We start from the raw sequence: 24,092 nt of genomic DNA, 5'->3' as shown, positions 1-24,092 counted from the left end.
TTCTTATATATGATGATCCTGTAAGAGATTTCGCATGCAGTGCACATTCTCTAAACTTGACTAAACTCACTGAAGAATTGAAATTCTTAGTCTTGTCGGATGGAAGTACGGGACACACATTTGCCATACAGCATTTGCTCTCCTGCAGAAATCGCAGATAATTTGAAAGATGGGTTACCACATGCACTTGAGCAAAGGCCATAGTTGTTTAACCCCTTCCGTGCCACATTATTATCTGAAATTCTGACCAGAAATGGCCAATTTTTTATTGTGTAATTTTTTACAAGAAACACTGCAGACAATTTATGAGGTGTTTATTTATGAAAAATCTCAATGATTATTGCAAGTGAAGCTTAACAGCACTATAGCATATACCATGCAATAGGTATGAAAGGAGAACATGAAACTCTTGTGTTCACCAGCAGAGTACACTTGGAAATACTCCAATGGATCACCTGTGTACTCCACATCAAACATTGTACCTAGAGATGCCAAAAATGGTAAATGAAGCAGGTATGCAGGGGCTTTGTCTATGCCGAGTTTGCACCCCTGTCTGACGCCAAAGTCACCAGAAGCAGCACTCTCAGAAGATGAGCTGAATGCATCGATGGAGTATCTCAATATCGTCTTCACTCAAAGAGTAATACATCTTTGGAATCACTCGATTAATTGCTGAAATCAGCTTTTCTTTCTTGCAAAGAAGCCAGCAAAGTTTGAGCTGCCAACCGCAACATTTTGAAGATCCCCAGTTGCCAACTTGTTTTACTTCATCCGCAACATTGAAACTCGCTCCTGCTTGCACTGTCCCACATAGTGTGCTGCCATCTACAAGAAGGCACAACAAAGCACTGGGATGAAGCCAGCTCGTCCATGGAATCCTTAGAAAATGAAAAATACCACTGAAGAGCATAGCTCAACCTTGACCGTTTTTAACAAACACGCGTGGACTAACCGAGCTTGTCCAAGGCACGGAAGGGGTTAAAAGCTGCATCCCCAGCTTGGCAGCCCAAATTTAAAAAGAAAAGAAAAAGATTGTCTGCTCTTCGTTTCTGAGTACATGGAATGTAGTGTCTTTGGGCATTGTGGTGAAAAACTTCAGTCAGAGGAATATTTAACGGCACGGAGGACAACTGTACCTATGAGTTTGATGACGAACTGTGACTGAGCAATGGTGACAGCGACCATGCAAAGGACAGACGAACACCAGGTGCATGGGGTACATGTGTGAAAATAATAGTGTTTGCTTCCTTGGTACAAAGGAATCATGGGAGATTATGCACAGCTGGAAAAATTTGACCAAGGTGGCCCTCCCCTGTGTAAGGGCCACACCCCATCTGGATCCTTAAAAAATTGCAGTAAATTTTGGGGCTTAACATCCCAAAACTGCACAGTAGGTTATGAAAAACTCAGAAGTGGAGGGCTCCTGGATATTTTTCACGACCTGGAGTTTTTTAACATGCACCACACAAGAGTTTTTTTTATTTTCCTCCCATTAAAATGCAGCTAGAGTGAACGGGAACTGAACTTGGGACCTCCCGTTTATCGGCAAAATGCCATAGCCACTGAGCCACCATGGTGGGTACGAAGAGGGATAAATTTTAGCATTGTGACATGCATTTTTGAATCTATAGGCACCAAATAATGGATGCTCCATTCCTTAAAGGAATCTTGAAACAATCAAAAAGTACATCAAGTGCAGTGCAACTTCGAACATGAAAAAGGTGACTCAACAAGTTGTGAAAAGTGGAGGTGGCGGTCACGTGGTGTCACAAACAACTTAAGAGCCCGCCAGTAAGCAAAGTGTGGTGTTTGAAGGCCATACAATGACCACGTCATGAAAAGCTGTCAAAATGGGCCTTCCAATTGTGCACTTATCTTGAAAACACAGGGGGACATGCTCTCTCCTCTTTTCCCATTGAGTGCTGAATGGACTCGGCTTTCCTCAGCGTGGACACAGTGTGTTCACATATGCCAGTGGTGTCTGCTACCACTAGATTGACGCAACAGGTTTCGACGACTTGATGAGCCTCCTTTTTTATGTCCGAGACACACTGCTGCTCTTGGTGCGTGTTTTGAAATGGTCACATTAAAAGGTAACATAATTATTTGTTGCACCCTTGGGGAATTGAGGCTACATAGTGTAATTACTGTCTCAACAGCTATTCAAAAAGCAATAAAAACAAGACAAAGATTTCCTCTCAGTACACCTTTAAAGGGGTCCTAAACCACCCCTCGGGCTTGGTGAAAACACACAGTCCGCTGATAACATACGCTGCTGTGAACATCTCAGCCAAATTTTGCTGTCGTGCGTGGTGCGTGGATCTCGCAAGTGGAGCGCGAAGTCTCCATTTTCTCAAACACTCTCTTTTCAACAGAAGCCTGCTCCTAACTCTTTTCTAGACGCTTTATTTTGTAATACAGCAGATTCCCTTACGCTGCTGCTATCGGTGAATAGCAGACATCAATCAAGATAAGTGTTTGGATCAGTGAATTTCTTCTTGCTGTTACTGTGTATATTTGTTGATGCAGTTTAATAAACAGGCTGAAGTAAGTTGAAATCTTTCAAATTTCGATAATAACTATGTACTTTTGGAAGAAGCTGACTATTGTCTGCTCACACTCAGCTGCGGTCACCCGTGTAGAAATTAAATTTTGGTCGCCCTGCTTATCTGTGTCGTGGATGTCGGGTCTCAGCAATTTCAACTATTTTTGAACGCTGAACTAGACTCGAACCACACGAAACTTAAGATCGGCTCACACGCACACTTGCCAGCGTGCACTCACTCCAGGCTGCTCCTGGTTAGATGCCTTGGCAGACTTCACTTTGTATTGAGCTATTGATAGCGCTTCAAAAGACACAAGTTGGATGTGGCTACTATTCATCGGCAAGCTGGTGCAGGAGAGAGCCGATCCGCACCACGTAGCACGGCCAGACTGGAGCGTATGAGTGCGAGCGTGCATTCAAGCCCTGTTGTGCACAAGGCAAACGCTGCACATATGCACCACAGTTGCATGCAGCTGCGGCCTGCTTTGTAGCGTCAATACCGCAGCCACCATGAAGTGCCGCGACGACTTCGCTGACTAGTTAACAGAGCGCACTGCGGCTCACTGAGGACAACCATGTTTGGCAAGTCGTAGGTGCTTAAATTGGAAGTAGTGGCATCTACCTGAACATTCAAAATCAAATATGAACTGCATGCCACGGTGATGTCTAGTAGGTGGGGCTTTGTGGGTATGCCCTACTCCACTGTAGCCTTCGCAATGCAAGTCATTGAAGGAGTGGAAGCACCACATAGGGTACGTTTGATTGCCAATAACTCTGCTTGCACTGAACGCATTGAGATACTTTTTGCGGCAAGGTATTTCTGAAATAGTCTACCTTAACTTCAGTTAATTTCTCAACTTCTATAGAAAGCAGTTCAGAGCCCTTTTCTCCTGAGGAAGTTCGGCTGAATAGCTAATTTACATATGAGTGCCTAACAAACATGAAGATCAAGTTGGATATTTTTTCCGTCTTTATTGCAAAGGAAGGAGCAACCGCATAGAAGCTGCTAAACTAAGCAGCTTGACGAGGCCAGCACCCCCTTAGCTGGTGGCATAGTACAGCCAGTTGCCCAAAATGCAAAAACACTGCTACATTGGAATATTACCTAAAGTAGACATGAATAAGAAAAATGAAATACATGCACACATGTAAGCACGAACAATTACAACATTATGCGCATGTAAAGGAGAAATTCATTCCAAAAGTACACAATGAAATACATTGGTGTTCCAGTTGTTTTTATACATTAAATGCATAATACAGCATTCTGTTCGGAACAAGAGTGCTTTTTTACAGCAAATTTGGCAGTGCATATATTGAAACCTGTGCCATCCTTAGAATTTGTTCCCAGTGGATATGGCCTCAAAACTCACTGGTTATAATTCATAAATTGCAATATGTACTGTAAGTTAATTAGTTAAGAACTCAAGTGAAATCTTATTATTTAGTTGATTGTGCATTTTGGTTTTTCTTGCAAGTAATGTCTGCCGCTTCGAATAATCTAGCTAAAGGACTATAATTGTGTGATCTGCAACAGGCGATTTTTTTTTAATTCAGTAGGTTTAAAAAAAAAAAAGCACCTGGCGCAGAAGGCTTTGACTTACTTGGCCCACTTCTTATTAACTACAATGTCTGTGCCTTCTTGCTCCTGCCTCTCCTTCAACTGCTTTTCCAGTGCTGCCAGTTTATTCACTGCAGCGTCCATCTTGTCCTTTTGTTTTTCTGAAACCAGAACACAAAAATGTTTCAAAGAAAATGCTAGAACCTGCCCTGTTGCCATTTAGAAGGCTCTTGAAACACAATTGTGCACACTACTGTAATTAGTTACGTTTACAAAAGACAAAGCAGCACATCTGCAACAACGGTGGCACTTAACCATACAAAGCCCAACATATAATTTTGGATAAGCCACATGGTCTCCAGGCTAGCTCCTCTGCCATATGGTCTCAATAACTAATACGTCTGTAATAAAGTTTACTTCTCTCTCTCCCTATAGCATTTTGTTCTAGTTTTTTGTACATTGCAACTTTTATTCTTGTCTTGTTTTTCCCAAAATGCACTTTTTATTATCGTTTTACTGCTACACCAGCATAGATAATGTTTCACCCAGTCAAGATTTACATGCCGATTTCTTCCATATTAAGGTATGCAATGAACTAGGATTATTGAAATTCTCTACTAATTCTTTATAATAGGACCTCCCGTTTCAAAACATATCCTTGCAAAAAGCCAGTCTTTTTGTGCGTTTAGTCTTTGAAGGGGAGATGCAGGTAGAAAAATCGGTATTTTTTAAACAATTTTTTTTACATTTCTGCTGCAAAATTATGCTTCAGCATTCTCTTTTTATGTGTACATAAATTAAGGGGTTTCTCCAACCAGAAGACTGCAAAAAAATAATTCTGATCGAGGCGTGGTAGCTGTAGAGGTTTAATTTTTCCATTCATACTCGATTTATGAGGCTCACAACTACAAGCTTTTATGGTGTAAGAACATGTGAGCACCAATCATGGCTGAGCTGGCACCAGCTCATTCTCTCATTTTCGCCAGTGCTCAGGTGAACGCCATGTTTTCTTACATATGAGAGGCTGACAGACAAATAGCTGCTGTCTCGCTGCATTCAAGGCAAAACTTAAAAACACTTACGAGTCTCTCAACAGCAAGATTTGGCTGCTGTGTCCCAAAACAAAGAGTTTTCACTTCTAAAGCCATACTGTGGTTCAACAAATGCCACAGAGGCTTTGAGGAGGTCCTACAGGAGTTGGGCATTCTTCCATCTTGGGAGTTGATCCTTCTAAGCAACCAGACAGACCACAGAAGAATCAAAAGATTTTTCTGGAAAACAGACAGCCGAAGCTAAATCTCAACATCATAAGACAGTAAAGAAAGCCTGCCTGGAGGATCAAGCACATGAGACGTCTTGCATTGGGCACTCACAGGGAAAACAAGTGAATCCATACAGGGTGATATGGGCTGGACAAGTTCAACTGAGGGGATAATCAGAGTAAAATAGATTTCGAAGAATGTCTGAGGAATATGAAAGAAAGTAAATGGGTTGTGAGAGTATTCAAGTATCTGTACAGGAAAAATATAGACTCACAGGGGAGGAAAAGAACTAGGAAGTTTACCAGCACTTAGGCAGCCGCTAAGGTAAGCAATATTGCAACAAAGAGTGTTAAACACAGTCTGAGAGGCTGAGGCAATCTCCTGGGTGGCAGCAATGAAAAAGAAATTGGCTATGAGTAACTACCTAAGAGGTAAAAACGAAATCAGGAGAGAAACATGCTATGATAACTCAAATGGAAGCTTTTTACTTTTCGAAGCGAGATCAGGATGCCTTAGAATGCGTAGTTATAAAGGCAGGTACACCAAGGAAGAAGAAGCTTGTGATTGCTGTGGTAAAGCTAGGGAAACGATGAAACATGTTTTGCTAGAATGTGAGGATATCTACCCGACTGTCAGTTTAGGTTCCACTGGCCTCCTTCAAGCCATGGGGTCTAGGAATAGCAGGAGGGAAAGTAAACAGACTGTAACAGAGATAAAGGTGGTTGAGGTTCAGTGGCAGAAAAGAGGGGAGACCACAAACAATGGAGGTGTACAAAAATAAAGTTTCCAATAATGACTCGGAAAGTTCGATGCTGGGCATTCATTGTCTGTAGAAATATATGTTAAGAGAACTGGCAAAATAAGAAAAATGGAGCTTGGTGACCGAAGCCATCACTTCGTTTCAAAGGGGACACACATAGCATCCATTTATCATTTGGGTGCACATTTTGAAATGACATTAAAATTATAATGAACAATGCAATCATTAATTATTGGTCACATCGGAGCATCTATGGTTTCATTTGATGATTGTCAGACACAAAACAACTCATTAAAGCATAAAAGTGAAAAACAAATTTTTTTTTGTCCGTGGTTCTTAACGAATAGTGTTTTGTTTGAATACCACATTAAATTGTGAAAAGATCCCCTGGTGGTCAAAATTAATCCCGAGTCCCCCACTATGGCGTGCATCAATGAAATTGTGGTTCTGGCACATAAAACCCCTTGCATTCAATTCGATTCACATTAAAGTATTCCGTTTGTTTTGATATTGTTTTTGTCTCATTCAAAATGACAACTGGCGAAAGCCAGGCACCAGATGTCAAACCCTATGTCACTGCTCAGAAGCATTAGCTTCTGAGCAATGAGTTTCTACCATGAACTTTATGCAAAGCGAAACTACTGTGTGGCATTCCATCCTTACCTATTTCACTTGGTTTGAGGTATTTAAATTCCTGAAGAGCTTGAAGTTCGTGCATTTGTGCCTGTGTCTGCAATGTACCAAAATGCACTATTAAAAACAAGAAGGAAAAGTGCTGATTCAAATGGGCAGGTTGAGCTGTGACTATGGCTCAATGTTTAGCAGGTGTACTACATACCTTTGATGCTTCCAGGTACAATGTGTTGAGGACTTCATGATCATTCAGATCTTCTTTCTCCCCTTCGATAGGTTTGCCAGATGTATTCGCCATGATTTGAGTGACCTGCATGTTAGTTCACACTATTACACGGCCAAAAAATAGAAATAAAGCTGATGTTTCCATCTCAACAAAGACAAGCTACCCATGTCACCTGTATGCTTATCCAAGCAGCTTTGACAGCTCCATAAGTTCTCAAGTGTCGTCTCCATGATCACTGCAGTCGCTGTGCATGCGCTAGCTGAAAGAACACCTCCTTTATTGAATATGATGTCACAACATTCCTTTAAATTTTTTTGTTTATTTTCTTAGATACATCAACGGAGCCAAGGGCAAAGTATCTTCTTCATGTGCTCTGGTGTTCTGGTTCATTTCTTGCTTTCTGTACTTGCTGTGGAAGATCACAGCAGGTTTAATTTGTGGATGTTGAGGTGGGCTAGTGTTTGACGACATCTAAGCTTGAGGGCTTCAAGGTCACACTTCACAGCATCGCGATGACACACAAAGGGTGAAGGTGAAACGCTGCTGCGGCACTCAACCACCATATTTTGAATAGACTGAAGCACTGAGCATGAGCCAGTGAACAAATTTTCTGGGCTGCTAGAGTAGTAAGGAATGTTGAACTTGCATTTTTGTATGAATATATCTTAATAACAGCATTCTGAAAATAAATGGACTCCAGAGATGAACCTGTGTCCTTTCTTGCACGTAAAGAACTAACTTTTCTTAGATTTGTCAACATCTGGCTCTTACACAAGGTTCCATGCAAATTCCACAACTACTCAAACTATCTGCTTCAAAATTATTCAACATCAATTACTATTCGCTGGGACATTGCTTCGAACAAAAAAAGAAATGGATATTTGCACAATTCTAGTAAAATCGCAAAAATGGGCCAAGTCCATTTAGAACATTGTAGAGTTTTAAGTAGTCCTGACACAATTTGCCTTTTTTATTCATGCAGAGCTGTCAACCAATTAACTCTTTTGTTACCACTAAAAATGTGCTCGTTTTTGGTGCCTTTATGTATTAAAATTTTATTTCGAGAAGCAGTACTCACACCAATACATAAAATTATAGCATGATTACTGGTGCTTGGAATGGATGTATAGCAGTAATAATTTCTCAGTAAGTTTTTGAGAATTCTTATGTGACATTTCAGAGAAATACTTAAAAAGACACGAGCAAAGGTAATAATATTCTATATTTAGTATAAGTGCCGAGCGTAAAAAGAAATCTGAAATATACAAAATATGCACCTGGTTCCTAGTTCTCAAATTTTGTTCGTCAGATCACGTCAAAAACTTATTATGATGATTTGCTGACATCAATACTAGCAGGGCTGGGCAGTATTGAAGATAATTTATCTTAAATATTATCTTAATATACTCTTTAGGTATCCTACACGAATCTGTATCAAGATACATTTGACAAAACATGTATCAGTATCTATATTTTCAATACATCGATTATCATGTATGATAATGCCCAAAGCCTAACAAATGCAAACGACGGCAAGAAATTTATTCTAAGAGATGGCATTTTTATGCTAACTCACATTTCTAATAATAAAAAAGACACGCACACATATAATCAGGAATAGAAACGATGCATCAAAACAGTGCCACCGTTTAACACTTCCCTTTCTAACTTTAACAAATGGCAATTGTGCACTGCCTCTATTATCTCAGGAAAGCTGGATGATGAAACTACCGAATCTTAGCCTCAGCGACCGCATTTCAAAGGAGGCGAAATGCAAAAACGCTTGTGTACCGTGCATTGGGTGCATGCTGAAGAACCCCACGTAGTCAAAATTAATCCGGAGTCTCCCACTATGGCGTGGCTCATAATCAGATCCTGTTTTTGGCACATAAAAACTCCAGAATTCTGATTTGGATGATGAAACTTCGTGGATTACAAAAAAATTTGAGTGTAGGACAAGTATTGCAGTAGAGGGGTTGAAAATGTGTCATGAAGTAACTGCTGTTCAGGTGACAGCTTTCATTTTTCTACAGTACAAAAACAGTGTACGGAAGAAAAATTGATTATAATTACCATTGGTAACTGTTACTGTTAGTAATAGTTAATGTTAATCACTGATACCAACACAGACACTCCACACTCAAGTTTGAAGACGCAAGAGTGGTTTCAGTGCAATTACGGCACTTGTAGCGATCACACATTTCTCTGTGCATCGCTGTGCTGTGTGGAGTCACAGAATCTAAAAAGACGTCAGATTATTCCACCATAGCAACACCAAATTTGGTCATCAGTTCACCATGCTTAGCCAGCAGCATGAGTGGGTGTTCAAAAGAATGCAGAACGTACACTGTAAAAACTTACTGGAGAAAAAAAAACGAAGAAAAAATATATAAATTTTCAGTTGTTACTACAGAAAATTGCTCTTTTGATTAACATCCTCTATTAAAATTTGATTACAAAATAATTATTTTCTGTTTATGCTGAAGAACCGAGTTTTTCTTGATTTTAACAGAATTGGTTCCTACACAGTAAAGTGAGAAATTTGCCATCAATAGTATTAGCAAAATTAGATTTCTTTGTCTCTTTACCATCCTCAATTAACATTTGTGTGCAGCTTAACCAGCCATGTAAGTTTAGGCAGATAAATATCAAATGCGTGAGACATCTGGTCTTAATTTCTGAAAAAGGTACAGCTGCTCTATAGGCGAGTGGTGCCACTTGGAGCATGGCTATAAATATTCGTATAGTAAAAGCTACAATGTGTCGCATAGTGATGGGTGTCTTGTCACCAGCTGTGTTGTCTTTTCACATCTCATGTGTTATAGAGAGGGCACGGCACCTGGCTGACGAACAAGATGCCTAAGCCGCTGCTACTGCTTTTGCAGGTATTGCCGTGGATTTTCACCGCCACAACAACGAATAATGGACTACTGGCTTTCTTCCGAGTGCCTCATGGCAATGATACCATGGACTGCACTATCTTCAATCATCGTTCCGCAAGTGCGACGACATCACTCGACACCGTACTTAAGGAGCCTCGATGGGACATCCGCTTCTGAGAGCTTGGCACCTGGCTAACGAACAAGATACCTAAGCCACTGCTACTGCTTTTGCAGGCAAGTGCTATGGACAATATAGTTGTTTATCGTAGCGACAACCGCTTTTTGATAATCTTGCCATGCCCTCGAAAGTGTTGTGATATTTTGTATGACTGCTGGTCAATGCTTCTCTTGTTGCTTATGGCGGGAGATGTTGAGGAGAATCCCGAACCAAAGGTAAACGAAATGCTAGAAGAAATTATTCGGAATCAGACTGCGTTCGCTCGTAAGATGGATGACATTAAAAGTGAAATTTTCACACTGAGCGCAAAGACACAGGATACAGAGCCTCTTTGATGCAGTTGATACAATGAACAGCAAGATTCGGAATTTAGAAAGTATAGTTCAACAGCCGGCAGCAAAGCTAGTTGATTACAAGAACAGAAGCTGGCGTAATAATTTGTTAGTCTGTGGCGTCACTGAAACGGGGACTGACTCTGGTGTAGAAACAGAGTCAAAACTAAAATAACTTGTTCTGGAGAATATATTAAAAAAAACTATGGGTGTACAGGTTCATACAGTTGAGCGAATTCATCGCCTTGGTAAACCCCAACAAACAATATGTAGACCAGTTATTCTTAAGTTTTACAACATCAGAAAAAAGGAAAGCTTGCTGAAAAAAGGTGCAAAACTAAAGGGTACTCTTTGGCGTATTAGCTCTGACTATGCCAAAGAAACATTAGATATACGCAGAAAACTACGAGAAAGCGCAGCCGCAGACAGGGCCAAGAAAGCGAAGGTCCTGCTCATTCATGATAAACTTCGCATAAACGATACATATTTTTGGGATCACAGCGGCAATGAACGCTGCCTGCTGTCCAAAAGCTTAGGGCATCGGGCTGATAACAGAAAACAGCACAGGTCAGATCGGTCAAGCAGCACTGATAATCCTGATACCATAGGCAACACCTCGGACTCATCATCACAGATATAGCTACGACTTTGAAGTTTGAACGCGCAAAGTATTGTAAATAAGACTACACAGTTAGAATATCTGCTCCTTTCACAAAGCCCACATGCTGTAATAACAGAAACGTGGTTGCATAAAAATATATCTGACTGTATTGTTCCTCCCGTCTATAGAATGTTTAGGAAAGACAGGGACACACGTGATGGGGGCATTTGTATCATAGTAAAAAACGCTGTATCTGCTGTATTGATGGATTGCGGTGTTGCTGAAACGGTTTGATGCAAGATTACATTTTATGGTATTGCCTACATTGTTGGAGCAGTGTATAGCGCACCCTCTGCCTCGCCTGGGTTGCTGGAAGACCTAAACACTTTCCTACGAGCAAATGTCAAAGCAGATGCAAGATTAATAATGACCGGTGATTTTAATCTTCATCACATAGATTGGCGAAACCCATGTACTGTTGGCTCCAATTCACCTAGAGTAGAGAAGCTATTGCAACTTATGTTCATATATAATCTGAACCAAATTGTACAAGAAGACACACAAGTAACGGCCACATCACAGTCATTGTTGGATCTGGTGTTTGTGTCAGATAAAGTAGGTGTTTATACTGTTAACGTTGAGAATAGTATCTCTGACCACAAGATGATTATTGTTACAATCACAGTGGGAACAAGCGTTTGTTTCAGGCCCTACATCCCTGTACGCATTAAGGATTATGGAAGCGCGGATGATGTTTCCATTCTTGACTACCTGGACTCTGCGTTTGGCAACTTTGAAATTGATTTCCATACTAAAATAGTAGAAGAGTTGTGGCAGAACTTTAAGGTAATTGTACAACACTCCGAGGACACCTATATCCCTCAATGCGTAAAGAAGACAAAGCACCGAAGCCCCTGGATAACCAGGAACATAATTCATATGAAAATAAAAATAAAAAGGCTATGTAAAAGCAAAAATAAATCTACTCATGTTTCGTGACTTCAAGCTGAGTTGAAGCAAGCCCTGCAAGATTCTAAAAAAATTCTTCAATGACATGCTTAGTCACTTCCTCAGAACATCACCGCAAAAGTTTTGGCGATACTTCAGTGATAGGAAGGAAGAGGTACACGAAATCAGGAAAGACAATAATGAATGATGACCAAGGTTTATGGAGTTTTTGGGGAATCCACCTGAGAAATACACCAATTCATTGTGTCATCTCTTATATATATAAGGCAAAACCAAGCCTCTTTTGCATTTGTGAATAAGAGATCCATACAGGCCCTAAAATGTCACAAATTTAGTTAACGTTTTTCTTCTGTTGTTGCCTTTGGGGAGTGTTTATTTACAAGAAAATCTTTTTGCAGTGTACTTTCACTCTAGGCTATGTGTATTTACATGACTACAGCTGCCTTATACTATATTTTACCAACAGGTTTATACACATTTTCTCAACTAGGGTATCTTAAAAACCCAAGGCCTTGGACTTGGTAACTTTGCCTCACTTTTCTCGTGGATAGATACTTTGACATGCTAACAAAACATGGTCAACAGTTTCTGCACTATTTCTTCACACAGTGTATGAGTGTTGTCAATAAGTTTTTTCTTATAACACCACGTTTTCATAATCACATATATGATCTGGCTTAGTATGTTGGTAATGACCACTTTGAATTATCATAAAATTTATATCTAAAGTTCAGTCTTTTTCTGTTTTATATAGTTCTATATCTGGCTTTTGTGCATTGCATCTATCCAGATGCTGTTTCTCGATCTCTCACTTTGAAAAAAAATTTTATTATGGGTTTTTACGTGTCAAAACCACTTTCTGATTATGAGGCACGCCGTAGTGGGGGGGCTCCAGAAATATGAACCACCTGGGGTTCTTTAATGTGCACCTAAATCTAAGTACACATGTGTTTCGCATTTTGACCTTGTGCTTAGCAGCCCAACACCATAGTCACTAAGCAACCACGGCGGGTATCTCTCACTTTGAGTGACGATGTTAATTTACTAACTACTGGTTAATGCTACGGCTCATTTTCTCTACAGTGGGTTAGTGTTTTTACATCTTTTTTTGAATGCCTTCAAAGCAGGAAATAAAGAAGCAGTATATAAAAGGCTATAGTGCTGTTTCCAAATCCACACAATCTGTACTATAGGCTGCACCATTTAAAATATTTCCAGGAAATTTCTACCATGGACTCATCATGACCACTGATACTCGGCATGGAACACCACCTGCTGTTACATGGTGCGCCTTTTTTTTTGTTCAACCACCTGACGGTGACAAAGTGCAAGTAAACTGAGCAATTCGAATACCATAATCACAGGCACACAGTTCCGCGCATTGCGCACTATGAACAATGTTTTCTGCAGTTGTCACTCAGGCCTGCCTATTCTGCCTAAAAACAAAGTTTGTAACATGACAATTAGTTGATAAACTATAAGCATTACTGCCATGTGTGTCTCTGAATACGTGTCAACCTATTGAGTGCACTCTGGTGTAGTATCTTGCAGCTCACCATATATACTTCATACTGATTATAAAGGCCACATGGAAAAATTTGATTATGCACAGTACCTCAGTTGATCTGTGGCGGTATTTTCAAGTAATCACTGTCGGGGATATGATCATTCTCATGAGGTTTTACGTAACAGGGCCCCCTAGCGCATCATCTACTACAGGCTTACTTGGAACAGTGCACGGTGTGGTTTATCTATGCGGGGAGTACTGCTAGCCATAAACGGCGACCCATTTGGGGCTGAATTACATGAAATCTCACTAAGCAATTGTATCCCCGAATGTGATAATTCAAAAGTATTGGTCCTGATGAGTGTTTAAGACCTATATAGAGTGTTATGTAACACCTTGTTAGAACAATGCTTACGTGTTAATAAAGAATACAAAAAGAACAAGGTCTGATGACAGGAGAAGGAACTTGCAAGCCAACTATTGTAAACTTGCAGAGGTTTCTCCAATGGGTCTATTGAGTAGTTAACTCACGTATTGAAGTGGCTTAAGATACAATTGGCAAGTATTGCATTGGATACAATTGATCTGTTATAGTATTTTGGCCCAGCCCTGAATACGTACTAGCCATAGTGATGCCCATACTATACAGGAAAGCAGTAAGGGCACTTGCACAGGCGGTGTTCAAAATGTGAAAGATTAGATAGTCAAGCTTCAGTTGAAGGTCAGTCTAAAATCGACTGCCTGTTCTTGTGTGAGAGAAAACCCCACACAACCGGAAGGATTGCTCACAATTTGCACATATGCTGACAAAGCACTGACAGATAAAAGCGACCCATGGTGAGGAAAATAAAGTTAAACTTGATATTAGTCGAACACAATTATGAAAGTAACATGCACTCATGAGCATCTACCATTGTTTGAGACATCATTAAAATAGCCTAGACATCAGATCGGAAAATTAGACACCCCAAAAGAGGCTTCTGTGTCTTCACTGCTGCTGTCATTTAAAAATTGTGTTGCCGAGTTGACGAAAGGACCAATTTTGCGACTTTCTATTAAAGGAGTGCTAAGAGCACTGGAGGCTAGTTTGAACAATACTTCCAGTTGAAGTTTTATTTTTCAAGACTACCCAATCTACCAAAGATTACCAAATCCGCCAAATTGTGAAACTTCAGTCATTTCAGACTGTGCTTGACGTTGCTAGTAGAATAATTACAATGGAAATGTTTAATGATGCATAGAAATATTGTCAATCAGATTGATTTCTATAGGCATGGTAACGTGAGTCAAGGTTAGATGCAGGTCAAAAAATCATTTTGTTTCTTTTTAAAAATTATGTTTCAGATTTTATTTGCAAAAAATCAAGGCCTCTCTCCAATCAAAAGACTACAAACAAATTATTCTAATTGAGGCATGGTAGCTATAAGGCTTCACTTTTCCATTTGCACTCGATCAATGAGGATCAAAACTACAAGTTTTGCCTAGACGGTGAGCTCTCCTGGTGTAATTACAAGCAAGCACAAGCCCTGGCTGAGTCTACACCAGCTCATTCTCCAATTTTCACCAGTGCCCAGGCCATGCTTCTAGCCTAAGAGTGCCCGACTGATGAAAAGCTGTTGTATTACTACGCCCCAAAACAACATTTACTTCACACACTACTGTGGAGACACTACCACTTCTATAGGCATTCTGTGGTTCAGCAAGGGCCACAAGGACTTGGAAGAAGTTCTACAGGAAGCTAGTTCACAGGGGTTTTTAGGATATCACCTATGCTGAAAGAAAATTTTGAAATTTCACTCTTCTGGAAAGACTAGTCTACGTTCTCGGCAAATTTCATGCAAATAGATCATTTGCGATAGTAAAAAAATATGCAGAAACCTTTAGCTTAGATTTCGCTTTCTTCAATACTCAGCCATTTTTACTGCTTATGCACAAAAATTCTTGTAAATGTGACTCAATCTCGGCCAAATTTTGCATGCAGTGCACACAAAACTTATAGAATGCAATTACAGTCAAATGCCTTTAGAACAAAGTGCTTGGGATGTCCAACATGCTTCATTATACAGGTCCCTTCGTTGTAATGATTGCACTCTTTACCACTCCACAATAGAGTAGGCTAAGCACACCCAACAAGAGAAAAAATTTATTTAACATCTATTCAAGGCAGACTTTGCTCAAATATTTAGCTCACAGAAGAAGTTACGCCAATGTTTTGTAAGGCGCAGCCAGTGCCATATGCTCTTCGTGGGGAGGTTGAGCAGGAATTGGTGAACATGGAAAAGGCAGGAGTCGTGTACAGAGTAAGGCACAGTGCTTAGGCAACACCTCTTGTTATTGTGCCTAAGAAAGATAAAGGGCTATGTCTATGCGGAGACTATCGTATCACTGTCAATCCGGCAAAAGAAGTTGACCCCTACCCTCTACCCTTACCAGAGGATATTTTAACAACATTGCAGGGCGGAACCGTCTTCTCAGTCATTGACCTATCAAAGGCATATCTACAGCTTCAATTAGATGAGCTAGCACACGAATTGCTGACAGTGAACATGCCGCTAGGCTTATAGCGTCTGCCTTATGGCGTCACGTGCATGCCTGCTGTATTCCAAACAGTAATGGATCAGATCCTGGGCAGCATACCGGGAACCACCTGCTCCTTGGACGATGTCGTCAGGCGAGAGCCACGAGAAGTGCTGAAAAAGAGTCGAGCAAGTTCTCATACGCCTGAGTAAGCACAGTAAAAAGGTCAACGCCGAAAAGTGCAAGTTCTTTAAGCAGAAAGTAACCTATCTGGGCCACCAAATTCAGAGATACGGGCTGCATCCTACTGTGGATAAGGTACTGGCCATAAATAACACACCTAAGCCGGTCAATGTGACGCAAATGATAGCCTACTTGGGCTTGGTAAATTTTTATTCAAAATTCCTGCCAAATTTGGCAGTGGTGTTAGAACTCTTACATGAGCTGCTATGCAACGAGACCAAATGGCACTGGTCACGACAATGTGACGATGCATCCAATAAGTGCAAGGTGCTGGTGACTGATGAAAGTGTTCTTGAGTTGTACGATGTTTGCAAAGACATTCAAGTCTCATGTGATGCCTGGGATGATGGGGTCGGAGCAGTACTGTCGCATGTGGAGAATGGCATTGGGAGGCCAACAGCGTCTGCCTCATGGTCTCTCACCGCGTCAGAGCGCAACTACGGGTACGTTGAAAAAGAAGCCCTGGTTATCGTCTCTGGCATAAAAAAATTCCATAAATATCTGTATGGAAGAACTTTCGATGTAGTAACAGACCACCAGCCACTGACAGCACTGTTCGACCCAAAGAGGCAGGGAAGTGCTGTTGCTACAACGAGAGCCCATACATGGTTGACCTTCTTGGCTAACTATCAATACATAATCACACATAAGCCAGGGGCAGCCACTGCTCATGCCGAGGCATTGTCCCGCCTGCCGTTGTCCGATACGGAAGAGCTGGATGAAAAAATCTTTGCTTTTCTATTCTCACTGACCTACTGCTGACTGCCAAAGATATTGAACGTACAACAGACCGTGACAGGCTCCTAACAAGCATTCGAAACATGATCTGGGACAGTTGGCCAAGAAGTGTTCGAAATAAGCTGCAACCATTTTGGGTTCGTCGGTTGGAACTAGCAGTTGACAATGGCTGCCTTGTTTGGACCAACAGGGTCATAGTGCCTGAAAGTTTGCAAACAGAAGTTCTAGCTCTTTTGCACGAGCAGCATTTGGGAATCACCAAAATGAAAGCAGTGGCACGTTCAATGGTGCGGTGGCCACGCATCGATGATGCTATAGAACCAGTGGTACGCCAATGTAAAACTTGCCAATCTGTGCTCCCTTTGGTGCAGCCAGTACCTTTGTGTCAGTGGTGAGTGAGTGATTTCCCATGGGAAAGGGCCCACTTAGGTTTTGCAGCTGAAGAAGGGAATATGTTATTGATCGCTGTGGATGTGTATTTGAAGTGGCTTGAAGTGAAAATTATGCAATCAATGACAGCTACGAAAACGGTGGAAGCTGGAAATTCTGTTTACTTCGCATAGGCTTCCAGCTTAGATTGTTACCGATAATGGCCCTCAGTTTGTTGTTGCAGAATTTGAACGCTTCTTGAAAGCGAACAGTGCGAAACATACGCTCAAGCCATCGTACCACTCACAATCAAACCCGCGGCCGAACGAGCAGTACAAACTACAAAAAAAGCACTTCTTAAGCAGCTACTAGAAGATGAAGGGAAAGGGAAAAGCCAATCGTTGCGGCACAGAATTGACAACTTCTCGCTTTCTTACCGCACAACGCTCCATACTTTCACAGGTAAAACGCCCGCTGAACTCTTTCCGCGATGCGAACTGATAACTTGGCTAATACCCCTGTCACACGGGCTTACAAAAGTCTTTTGAATAAGAAGACTTCTCCTGACAAAGAGTTTCGCTCGCAGACATGCGACAGAGAGCGATCTCTTTTACGGCTGAAAAGGAGTAGCCTCGAAACCAGTGGGCGCCAGCAACTGTCATATATTTTTTTACGAATACTAAACAAATATGTATTTTTCTGTCACTTTGGCTCATCGCAAAAAATAATTTCATGTCTTGCAGAAGTTCTAGTAAACCCAGTTATGCTCATTTTCTTCTGCACCCTTGCAAGCAGGTCAAACACTCTCTAAACTTCTACAATAAGTTCTTACATTGTTTCTTAATCTGGAGTTGTTAAATTTATTTGAAAAACATGTAATACGGTAATTTTTCAGTTCACATTTCGAGATACGTCAGTTTACTTTGGTCATATTGTTTCGAATGCTAGCACCCCGCTTCCCATATATTGTGTTCAGAAGGAAACACTAAAAACATCATCAGTGCTGTGTGTCTGCTGCGTAACACCTCTTCAATAAAAAGTCTTTCAACTAGGTAAAAGACTGCTTACGTAAAATATTTTTCTTAGTGTTCGTGTGACAGCGGTATAACATTGCTTCAACCAAATGTTAGGAGTGAACTGCTGGACAAAGAGGAGAGAATGAAAGCGTCTGCAGACAAGCGGCGGGGTATGTCGCAGTCATTTTCTGTCGATGATTCTGTTTTGGTGCGCTCAGTGCGAGGTGAAGTTATTAAATGGGTGCCCAGAAAAGTGACACATGTGAAATCGCCATGTACGTATTTGGTCCTTATCGGAAACCGTGTGCCAATCATTTGCCGATCACTTGCGAAGGGCTTCTCTGGAAGCAGACGAGGACTCTGAGCCTCGTGAAATTGATTTGCCACATGCTGCAGAAGTGCTTGAGCTAAGTTCAGCAGAACCACCGGATGCCCCACTGGTACATCGACAAGAAATGCCCAGCCCTGACAGTTCCCCATCGATCACCATCAGAAATGCTAACGAGAGCGACGGCCTCTAGACCATTGGGGTTATAACCACTCGTAAAATCGATGGGAAGGAGTGTTATGTCGAACGCACAATAGCGTTGCATCAAAGGCGTCGCGGCATTGCGTCGAACATGATGCAAGACTGCGCCACGACTGTGATCGGTGGACATGACTTGAGTGTTTGTTCTGTGCATGTGTGATGTGAGGTGAGAGTTCTCTTCGTCGCTGCAACGTGGCCTGTAGGCCAGATAGAATGAAGACGTTTCACAAGTATGTCTCGGCATGGGCCGAAAAAAAAAAAAAGAAATTAAAGCAGTAAAATATAGTGTTAGTACTCCTTTACCTGTTTTAGGAGGCATCACTTATTTCCCGCATAAACATTCATAGATGAATGTCAAATTGCCCTACATCCAACAGCAAGCCACAAAATTTCTGTAGTACAGTGTTCTTTTGGGGACAATATAGAGCAGCAACAAAATAATTTAGGCTTACACTTTTCTTCTTTTTGCAATTTCGCTGTGCTGCCTCGTCTTTTCAAATTTATTTTCGCTGTCACTCTGCACCCGAAAGATGTCAAAATGTTAACAGGGGTGTTCGAATAGTGAAATTTTCTGATATGGTCGAATATGAAATATTTAAAAATAATGACCACCGAATACAGAATATTTTCTCATGAAATATGAAGTTTATGCAGAGTCTGTTCGGTAAAAAAAAAAAGGAATCAGGCTTATACTGGGTGTTTCAGGTAACTTGAGCCAAATATTAAAAAAAAAAAAAGCAGTTAACCGCAGCTGGGTGAAACAATGTGCATATTATTTGTCATCATGTGGCGGTATTCAGAGTGTTATATTCTGCTTAATTAGTTAAATAACTAAGCTGAGCTATGGACAAAGATTTAATATTCTCTTTAGGGGCAAGTGCATTTCATTATGTTGTAGATAGAGTTTAGAAACAATGAATCAAATTTTTTGTGGCAATGTAGCTCCTGCATGGTGCTTTTTTCTGGCATTTAAAGAAAGCCCACAATAGTATATGGAAAAAAAATAAAGAAAACATGACTGCACTATCATATTGCAGCGCTCTCAACTGTGCTTCGAGCAAATTAAGCATGTGCACAGCCTTTGGAAGCCTGGCTATTGCTTATCAGAGTAATACCGCCATCTCTGATGAGCAATAGCCACGCTACCGCATGCTTCATTGACCACTGAAAGTGACACATGCTTCATTCGATTGAAACACAGTTGGGAGAGCTGAAATACAATAGCGCATGAGCACAGTCACGTGTTTGTTTTCTTCATACTATCTTGCAGGCTTTCTTAAGATTCCAAAATAAAGCACCACGCTAGAGGTACGTTGTCACAAAAAAAAAATTCACCAACGGTTCCGAAGCGCCCCGATGCAAAATTTTAGCACAGCTCTATATGTGTTTTCATTTCACGATATATTGGCTGGCGCAGACAATCTGTCTCTCTCATGTGGGACGTTACAAATGGAGCAAGTGCGCCACGACTTCCTCGCTTATCTGGAGATCGTGAGAGCCAGCACGTGGGTGACGTGTGGGCGCAATTCACAGCAGCCACCGCAGACAGACCTCCACTCATGCAGTGCTTTGTTTCCATACAGACGAAACGCACTACTCTGGCACCATCTCGTAGCAATCATCGCCACAGAGCCCGTCTTGCCACAGCACTACGCTTTCCTTCTCACGCTTTCGCCATACCCCCCTCTTCCGCTTTCTGCCTCCTGGTTCCGCTGTACCCTCTTCCTCCATGCACACTCTTTGCTATCGCCGTCTTCCACTGCGTTCGCTCTTTCATCCTTCACTGTCCTCATTCGCTCATTTATGAGGGACGCCGACGCTTGCCACAGGAACGAGCACCTAAGTGCTGCTCTCTAAAAGGACATAATTCGTTCTTGAAGTGAATATTAAAGCTTTTTCCATAATTCATCTTAGGTAAATAACTAAATAAGCGGAATATAAAATATACTCTAAGGAGTGCCACATGACGGCAAACAATATGTTGTTGGTTTCACCCAGCTGCAATTTACCACATTTTTAAGATCCTTGGCTCAAGTTATGTGAAATACCCGGTGTACATTGACACACGCATGTAATACTGTTTGCAACTGGACTACCGGTCAGTTGAGGAGCCTGTAAATGAGCAACTACATTCGGTTATCTGGTGAACCATGACAATGACAGTAATGAACCAAGAAAATAGCATATTACCGGATGCATACATAGTGTTGTGTCTACTAAAGGAAAGAAGTGTGACACTACAGCAACCAACATTATTTAAAAGAAATGTAAACATGATGAAACCTGCTAAATAAATCAGAACAAATTCGTATATAGGCAGCCTAAAAATGAGCCATTCTTACTGAATTACAGGAAATTACTGAGCAGAAGTTATCTGCTTCATGCGTTCGCTCAGGAACTGGTGACCTTATGCAACAACTGCAGTTATCTAGCAGCATAATCATTTCGAACTGTCCTCACTTCCATTGCTCTCTCCTTTAAGACTTCAATAAGTGCCTTTATCCCTTACATATCCAAATAAATGAATATTCAACTTCGAATAGTGAATTCTCGAATTAGATTCATGTTAGAAAATTCACACACCCCAACTTTTAACTGACCCTTCTCTCCACACTGTAATGGCTTTGGCGCTGTGGGTACAGCATAAATGAAGAAAGCATGCAAAACCCATTTTTTGTTTTTCTAGTGCAAGTTATATTATTAACAGAGAAAATGAAGGCTGAACATTTTTCTGGAATTTCACACCCAAACCCTAATGCCAGTACATCAGTGGGGCATCACAGGTTTCAACAAATTTTGGTTTTGCTATTTCTGCAGAGTAAGTCTCAAAACCAGGCTTGGTTAAGCTTTGGTTCTTTTAGAATGCCGTATAGTCCATCTTTACTGATATGCAAATGAGTAGACGCTGTTGAAGTACACATCACAGCGAGTTTGACGAAGAAACTTCCAAGGCAGTGTCGCCAAAAGGCTTCAGCTTTTGTTTTTTCTGGCTTATCAACTTTCTGTAATGGTAAGAATGATTGTTGTGAGAGTATTATTGACTAACAAAGCTTAATACTCCTCTCAGTGTCCCGTTAGACTACCATAGTTAACACATGGCTACACTGATTTGATGTAGCAGCTGTACGATGGCTAGGCATTTAAGAGATCAGTGGTCAAACAAGGGATGTCCTTGCTCGGCCGCTGTTGATCACTTCGTCGCCATGTTCACCTTGTCTTTTAAGAGGCACCTGTTTCAGAATGTGCCATCCTCTGAGAGGCTTTCAAATGGGTGGGACCTTTCTAGACCACCTACATGGTTCTTCTTTAATCGCTGAAAGGGAATCACAATAGGGCTATTGTAATCTTTCAAGTAAACTTTTGTCCATTTAATATTTTTAGTAATCCCTTTCAGGGGGAATACTCCAGCATGGTTAAATACCATTATGATAGTAATTAAGTGGCTGCAATAACTGCAGATGGGTGCACTTGCACAATTCAAGCTGTGCACACTCCCCATTCCTCACCCTGGTACTGGGTGAACTTAGCTGGTTTGAAATGCTAGGCTGCCTATTCGAGAAGAACACTGTTCCTAGAAAGAATGCGGCAATCAGATAGCCAGCAACTTTTTTTTCCCCCTTCACAAAGGTTATAGCACTGAGCATAAATATTTTTTTTCGGACCATGTGGTACTTAATGCAAGCATGTTAATGCCACACATGCATGTACTGCACTGTGCTGTTTCTTCCTTTGTGTTCACAGGAGCCACGTAGCAGTGACATCACAGAGCTCTACATAGATGTCTATCAATAAACATAAGGGGGCTTTTTGCGTGCCTCCAGGAAACTGAGTAGACAGACAGGTGGTAATTTTGCGCTGTTGGCTCATGGCCACATGGAATTGTTCGTCTCATATTTTGCATGCAACCAACCAGGGTTGAGTTTTAGGTAGCCCAACATTGGGTGTTGCTCAACTCAAGAAATCTTAAGAAACATATTTTCAAATGTTAGTACCCCCTCCTTTACTCCTGTGACGAAATGCGAAAACACCTGTGCACTCAGATTTAGGAGCACATTAAAGAACCCCAGGTGGTCTAAATTTCCAGTCTTCCACTACAGTGTGCCTCATAATCATGTTGTGGTTTTTACATGTAAAAACCTCAAAATTTTATTTTCTATCTTCCTGCAACCATAATTACCAATGCACAAGGTTAGATTTGATGCATACTGCAACAAAACGGTATTATAAATGTTGTGCAATAAATATTTTATACAGCAATACAAAAGTTAGAATTTGCAGTCTTCTGGGGCTGTATATACAAATATTTTCTCTTACAAGTCATATTTCCCATTAGCTGGACACCTTCGTGAATATGCCCAGCATCAAGATTGGCTGAAATATGCTCTTACAATTCTCTCCAAGAGCTTTTTGTGAACACAGGCCCTGAAATGTAGCAACAAATTTGTCCTGCACATGCTGAAAGGAGTGATTCTCATTTCTTATAATTGCTTTTACTGTTTTTACAGATTAACAGTTCCAAGTTTTTGTTTGCACTTTGAATGTGGTGCGTGCATTAAGTGCACAGCTAGAAGTAGATCTCCTTCTCACAGGAACGAATAGTTTAAGTTGTGCATAAACTGTGGCAATATTTAAACGAACACCCCTGTTTTCTTCTCATTTCCGTAGCGCCTTATATGTAGGCGCCTACCACAAGAATCCTGTCTCTTACTGCCTTAGCTGGGAATATTTCCAGCAATCACTTGTGTCAGCTAGTGATTAGCTGCACCATAAACAAGGTTACATCAGCAATATTCATATACAGCTTGGCGGTTGTGATCCAAAAGCACATAGCGGTGATATCTGAAAACCAGTACTTGAACTAACAACGGCTATAATCTGTCATTATTTCAAGCATACGGCCATTAATTCTCACCAAGTCATTTGTTAGAGTACTAGTACAATTTGCTTCTCCTCAGTAAGCATTGGTGCCAGTCAACAAACAGTGAAATGCCTGACAGCGGCGGTTTACCTAGCGGCACGAGGGTAATTCACGTGTGTGCCCGGCTGTTTCTTGAGACTGCTGGCTTGAACTTTCAATTCGAATGACTTCCTACTTGCTAACAAACTTCGCGCACTTCGAACGCAGCCCCGGAACCACGCAACAGCAAAAGCATAACCCGCGTTCGAGAGTGCTACATTTCGCGCATGCGCAGCAACTACAAAACCTCGGTGGCGATGTGGCCAT

At 41.1% G+C, this 24,092-nt stretch overlaps 1 protein-coding gene across 4 annotated transcripts in view; it reads right to left on the bottom strand.

Annotated features, from left to right (window-relative positions):
• Positions 1 to 24,008, bottom strand: part of LOC129380530 (uncharacterized) — a 32,154-nt gene extending 8,146 nt beyond the window's left edge. The window contains exons 1-5 of one of the 4 annotated variants that reach the window (XM_055061794.2): positions 23,877 to 24,007; positions 16,094 to 16,146; positions 6,967 to 7,071; positions 6,792 to 6,858; positions 4,150 to 4,267 (exon numbers count right to left, since the gene is read on the bottom strand). In XM_055061794.2, the coding sequence (XP_054917769.1) occupies positions 4,150 to 4,267; positions 6,792 to 6,858; positions 6,967 to 7,059 (278 nt within the window). In that variant the 5' untranslated portion in view covers positions 7,060 to 7,071; positions 16,094 to 16,146; positions 23,877 to 24,007. Of the gene's footprint in view, positions 1 to 4,149; positions 4,268 to 6,791; positions 6,859 to 6,966; positions 7,072 to 16,093; positions 16,147 to 23,876 lie in introns of all 4 variants that reach the window. The other 3 variants (XM_055061795.2, XM_055061796.2, XM_055061797.2) reach the window with 3 other exon arrangements.
• Between the last annotated feature and the right edge of the window lie 84 nt (positions 24,009 to 24,092).

This window comes from Dermacentor andersoni, chromosome 1 (genome assembly GCF_023375885.2).
Source record: "Dermacentor andersoni chromosome 1, qqDerAnde1_hic_scaffold, whole genome shotgun sequence".
Taxonomy (NCBI): Eukaryota; Metazoa; Arthropoda; class Arachnida; order Ixodida; family Ixodidae; genus Dermacentor; species Dermacentor andersoni.
Note: the sequence above shows the minus strand (reverse complement) of the source record. Positions and strands in the feature narration are given on the sequence as shown.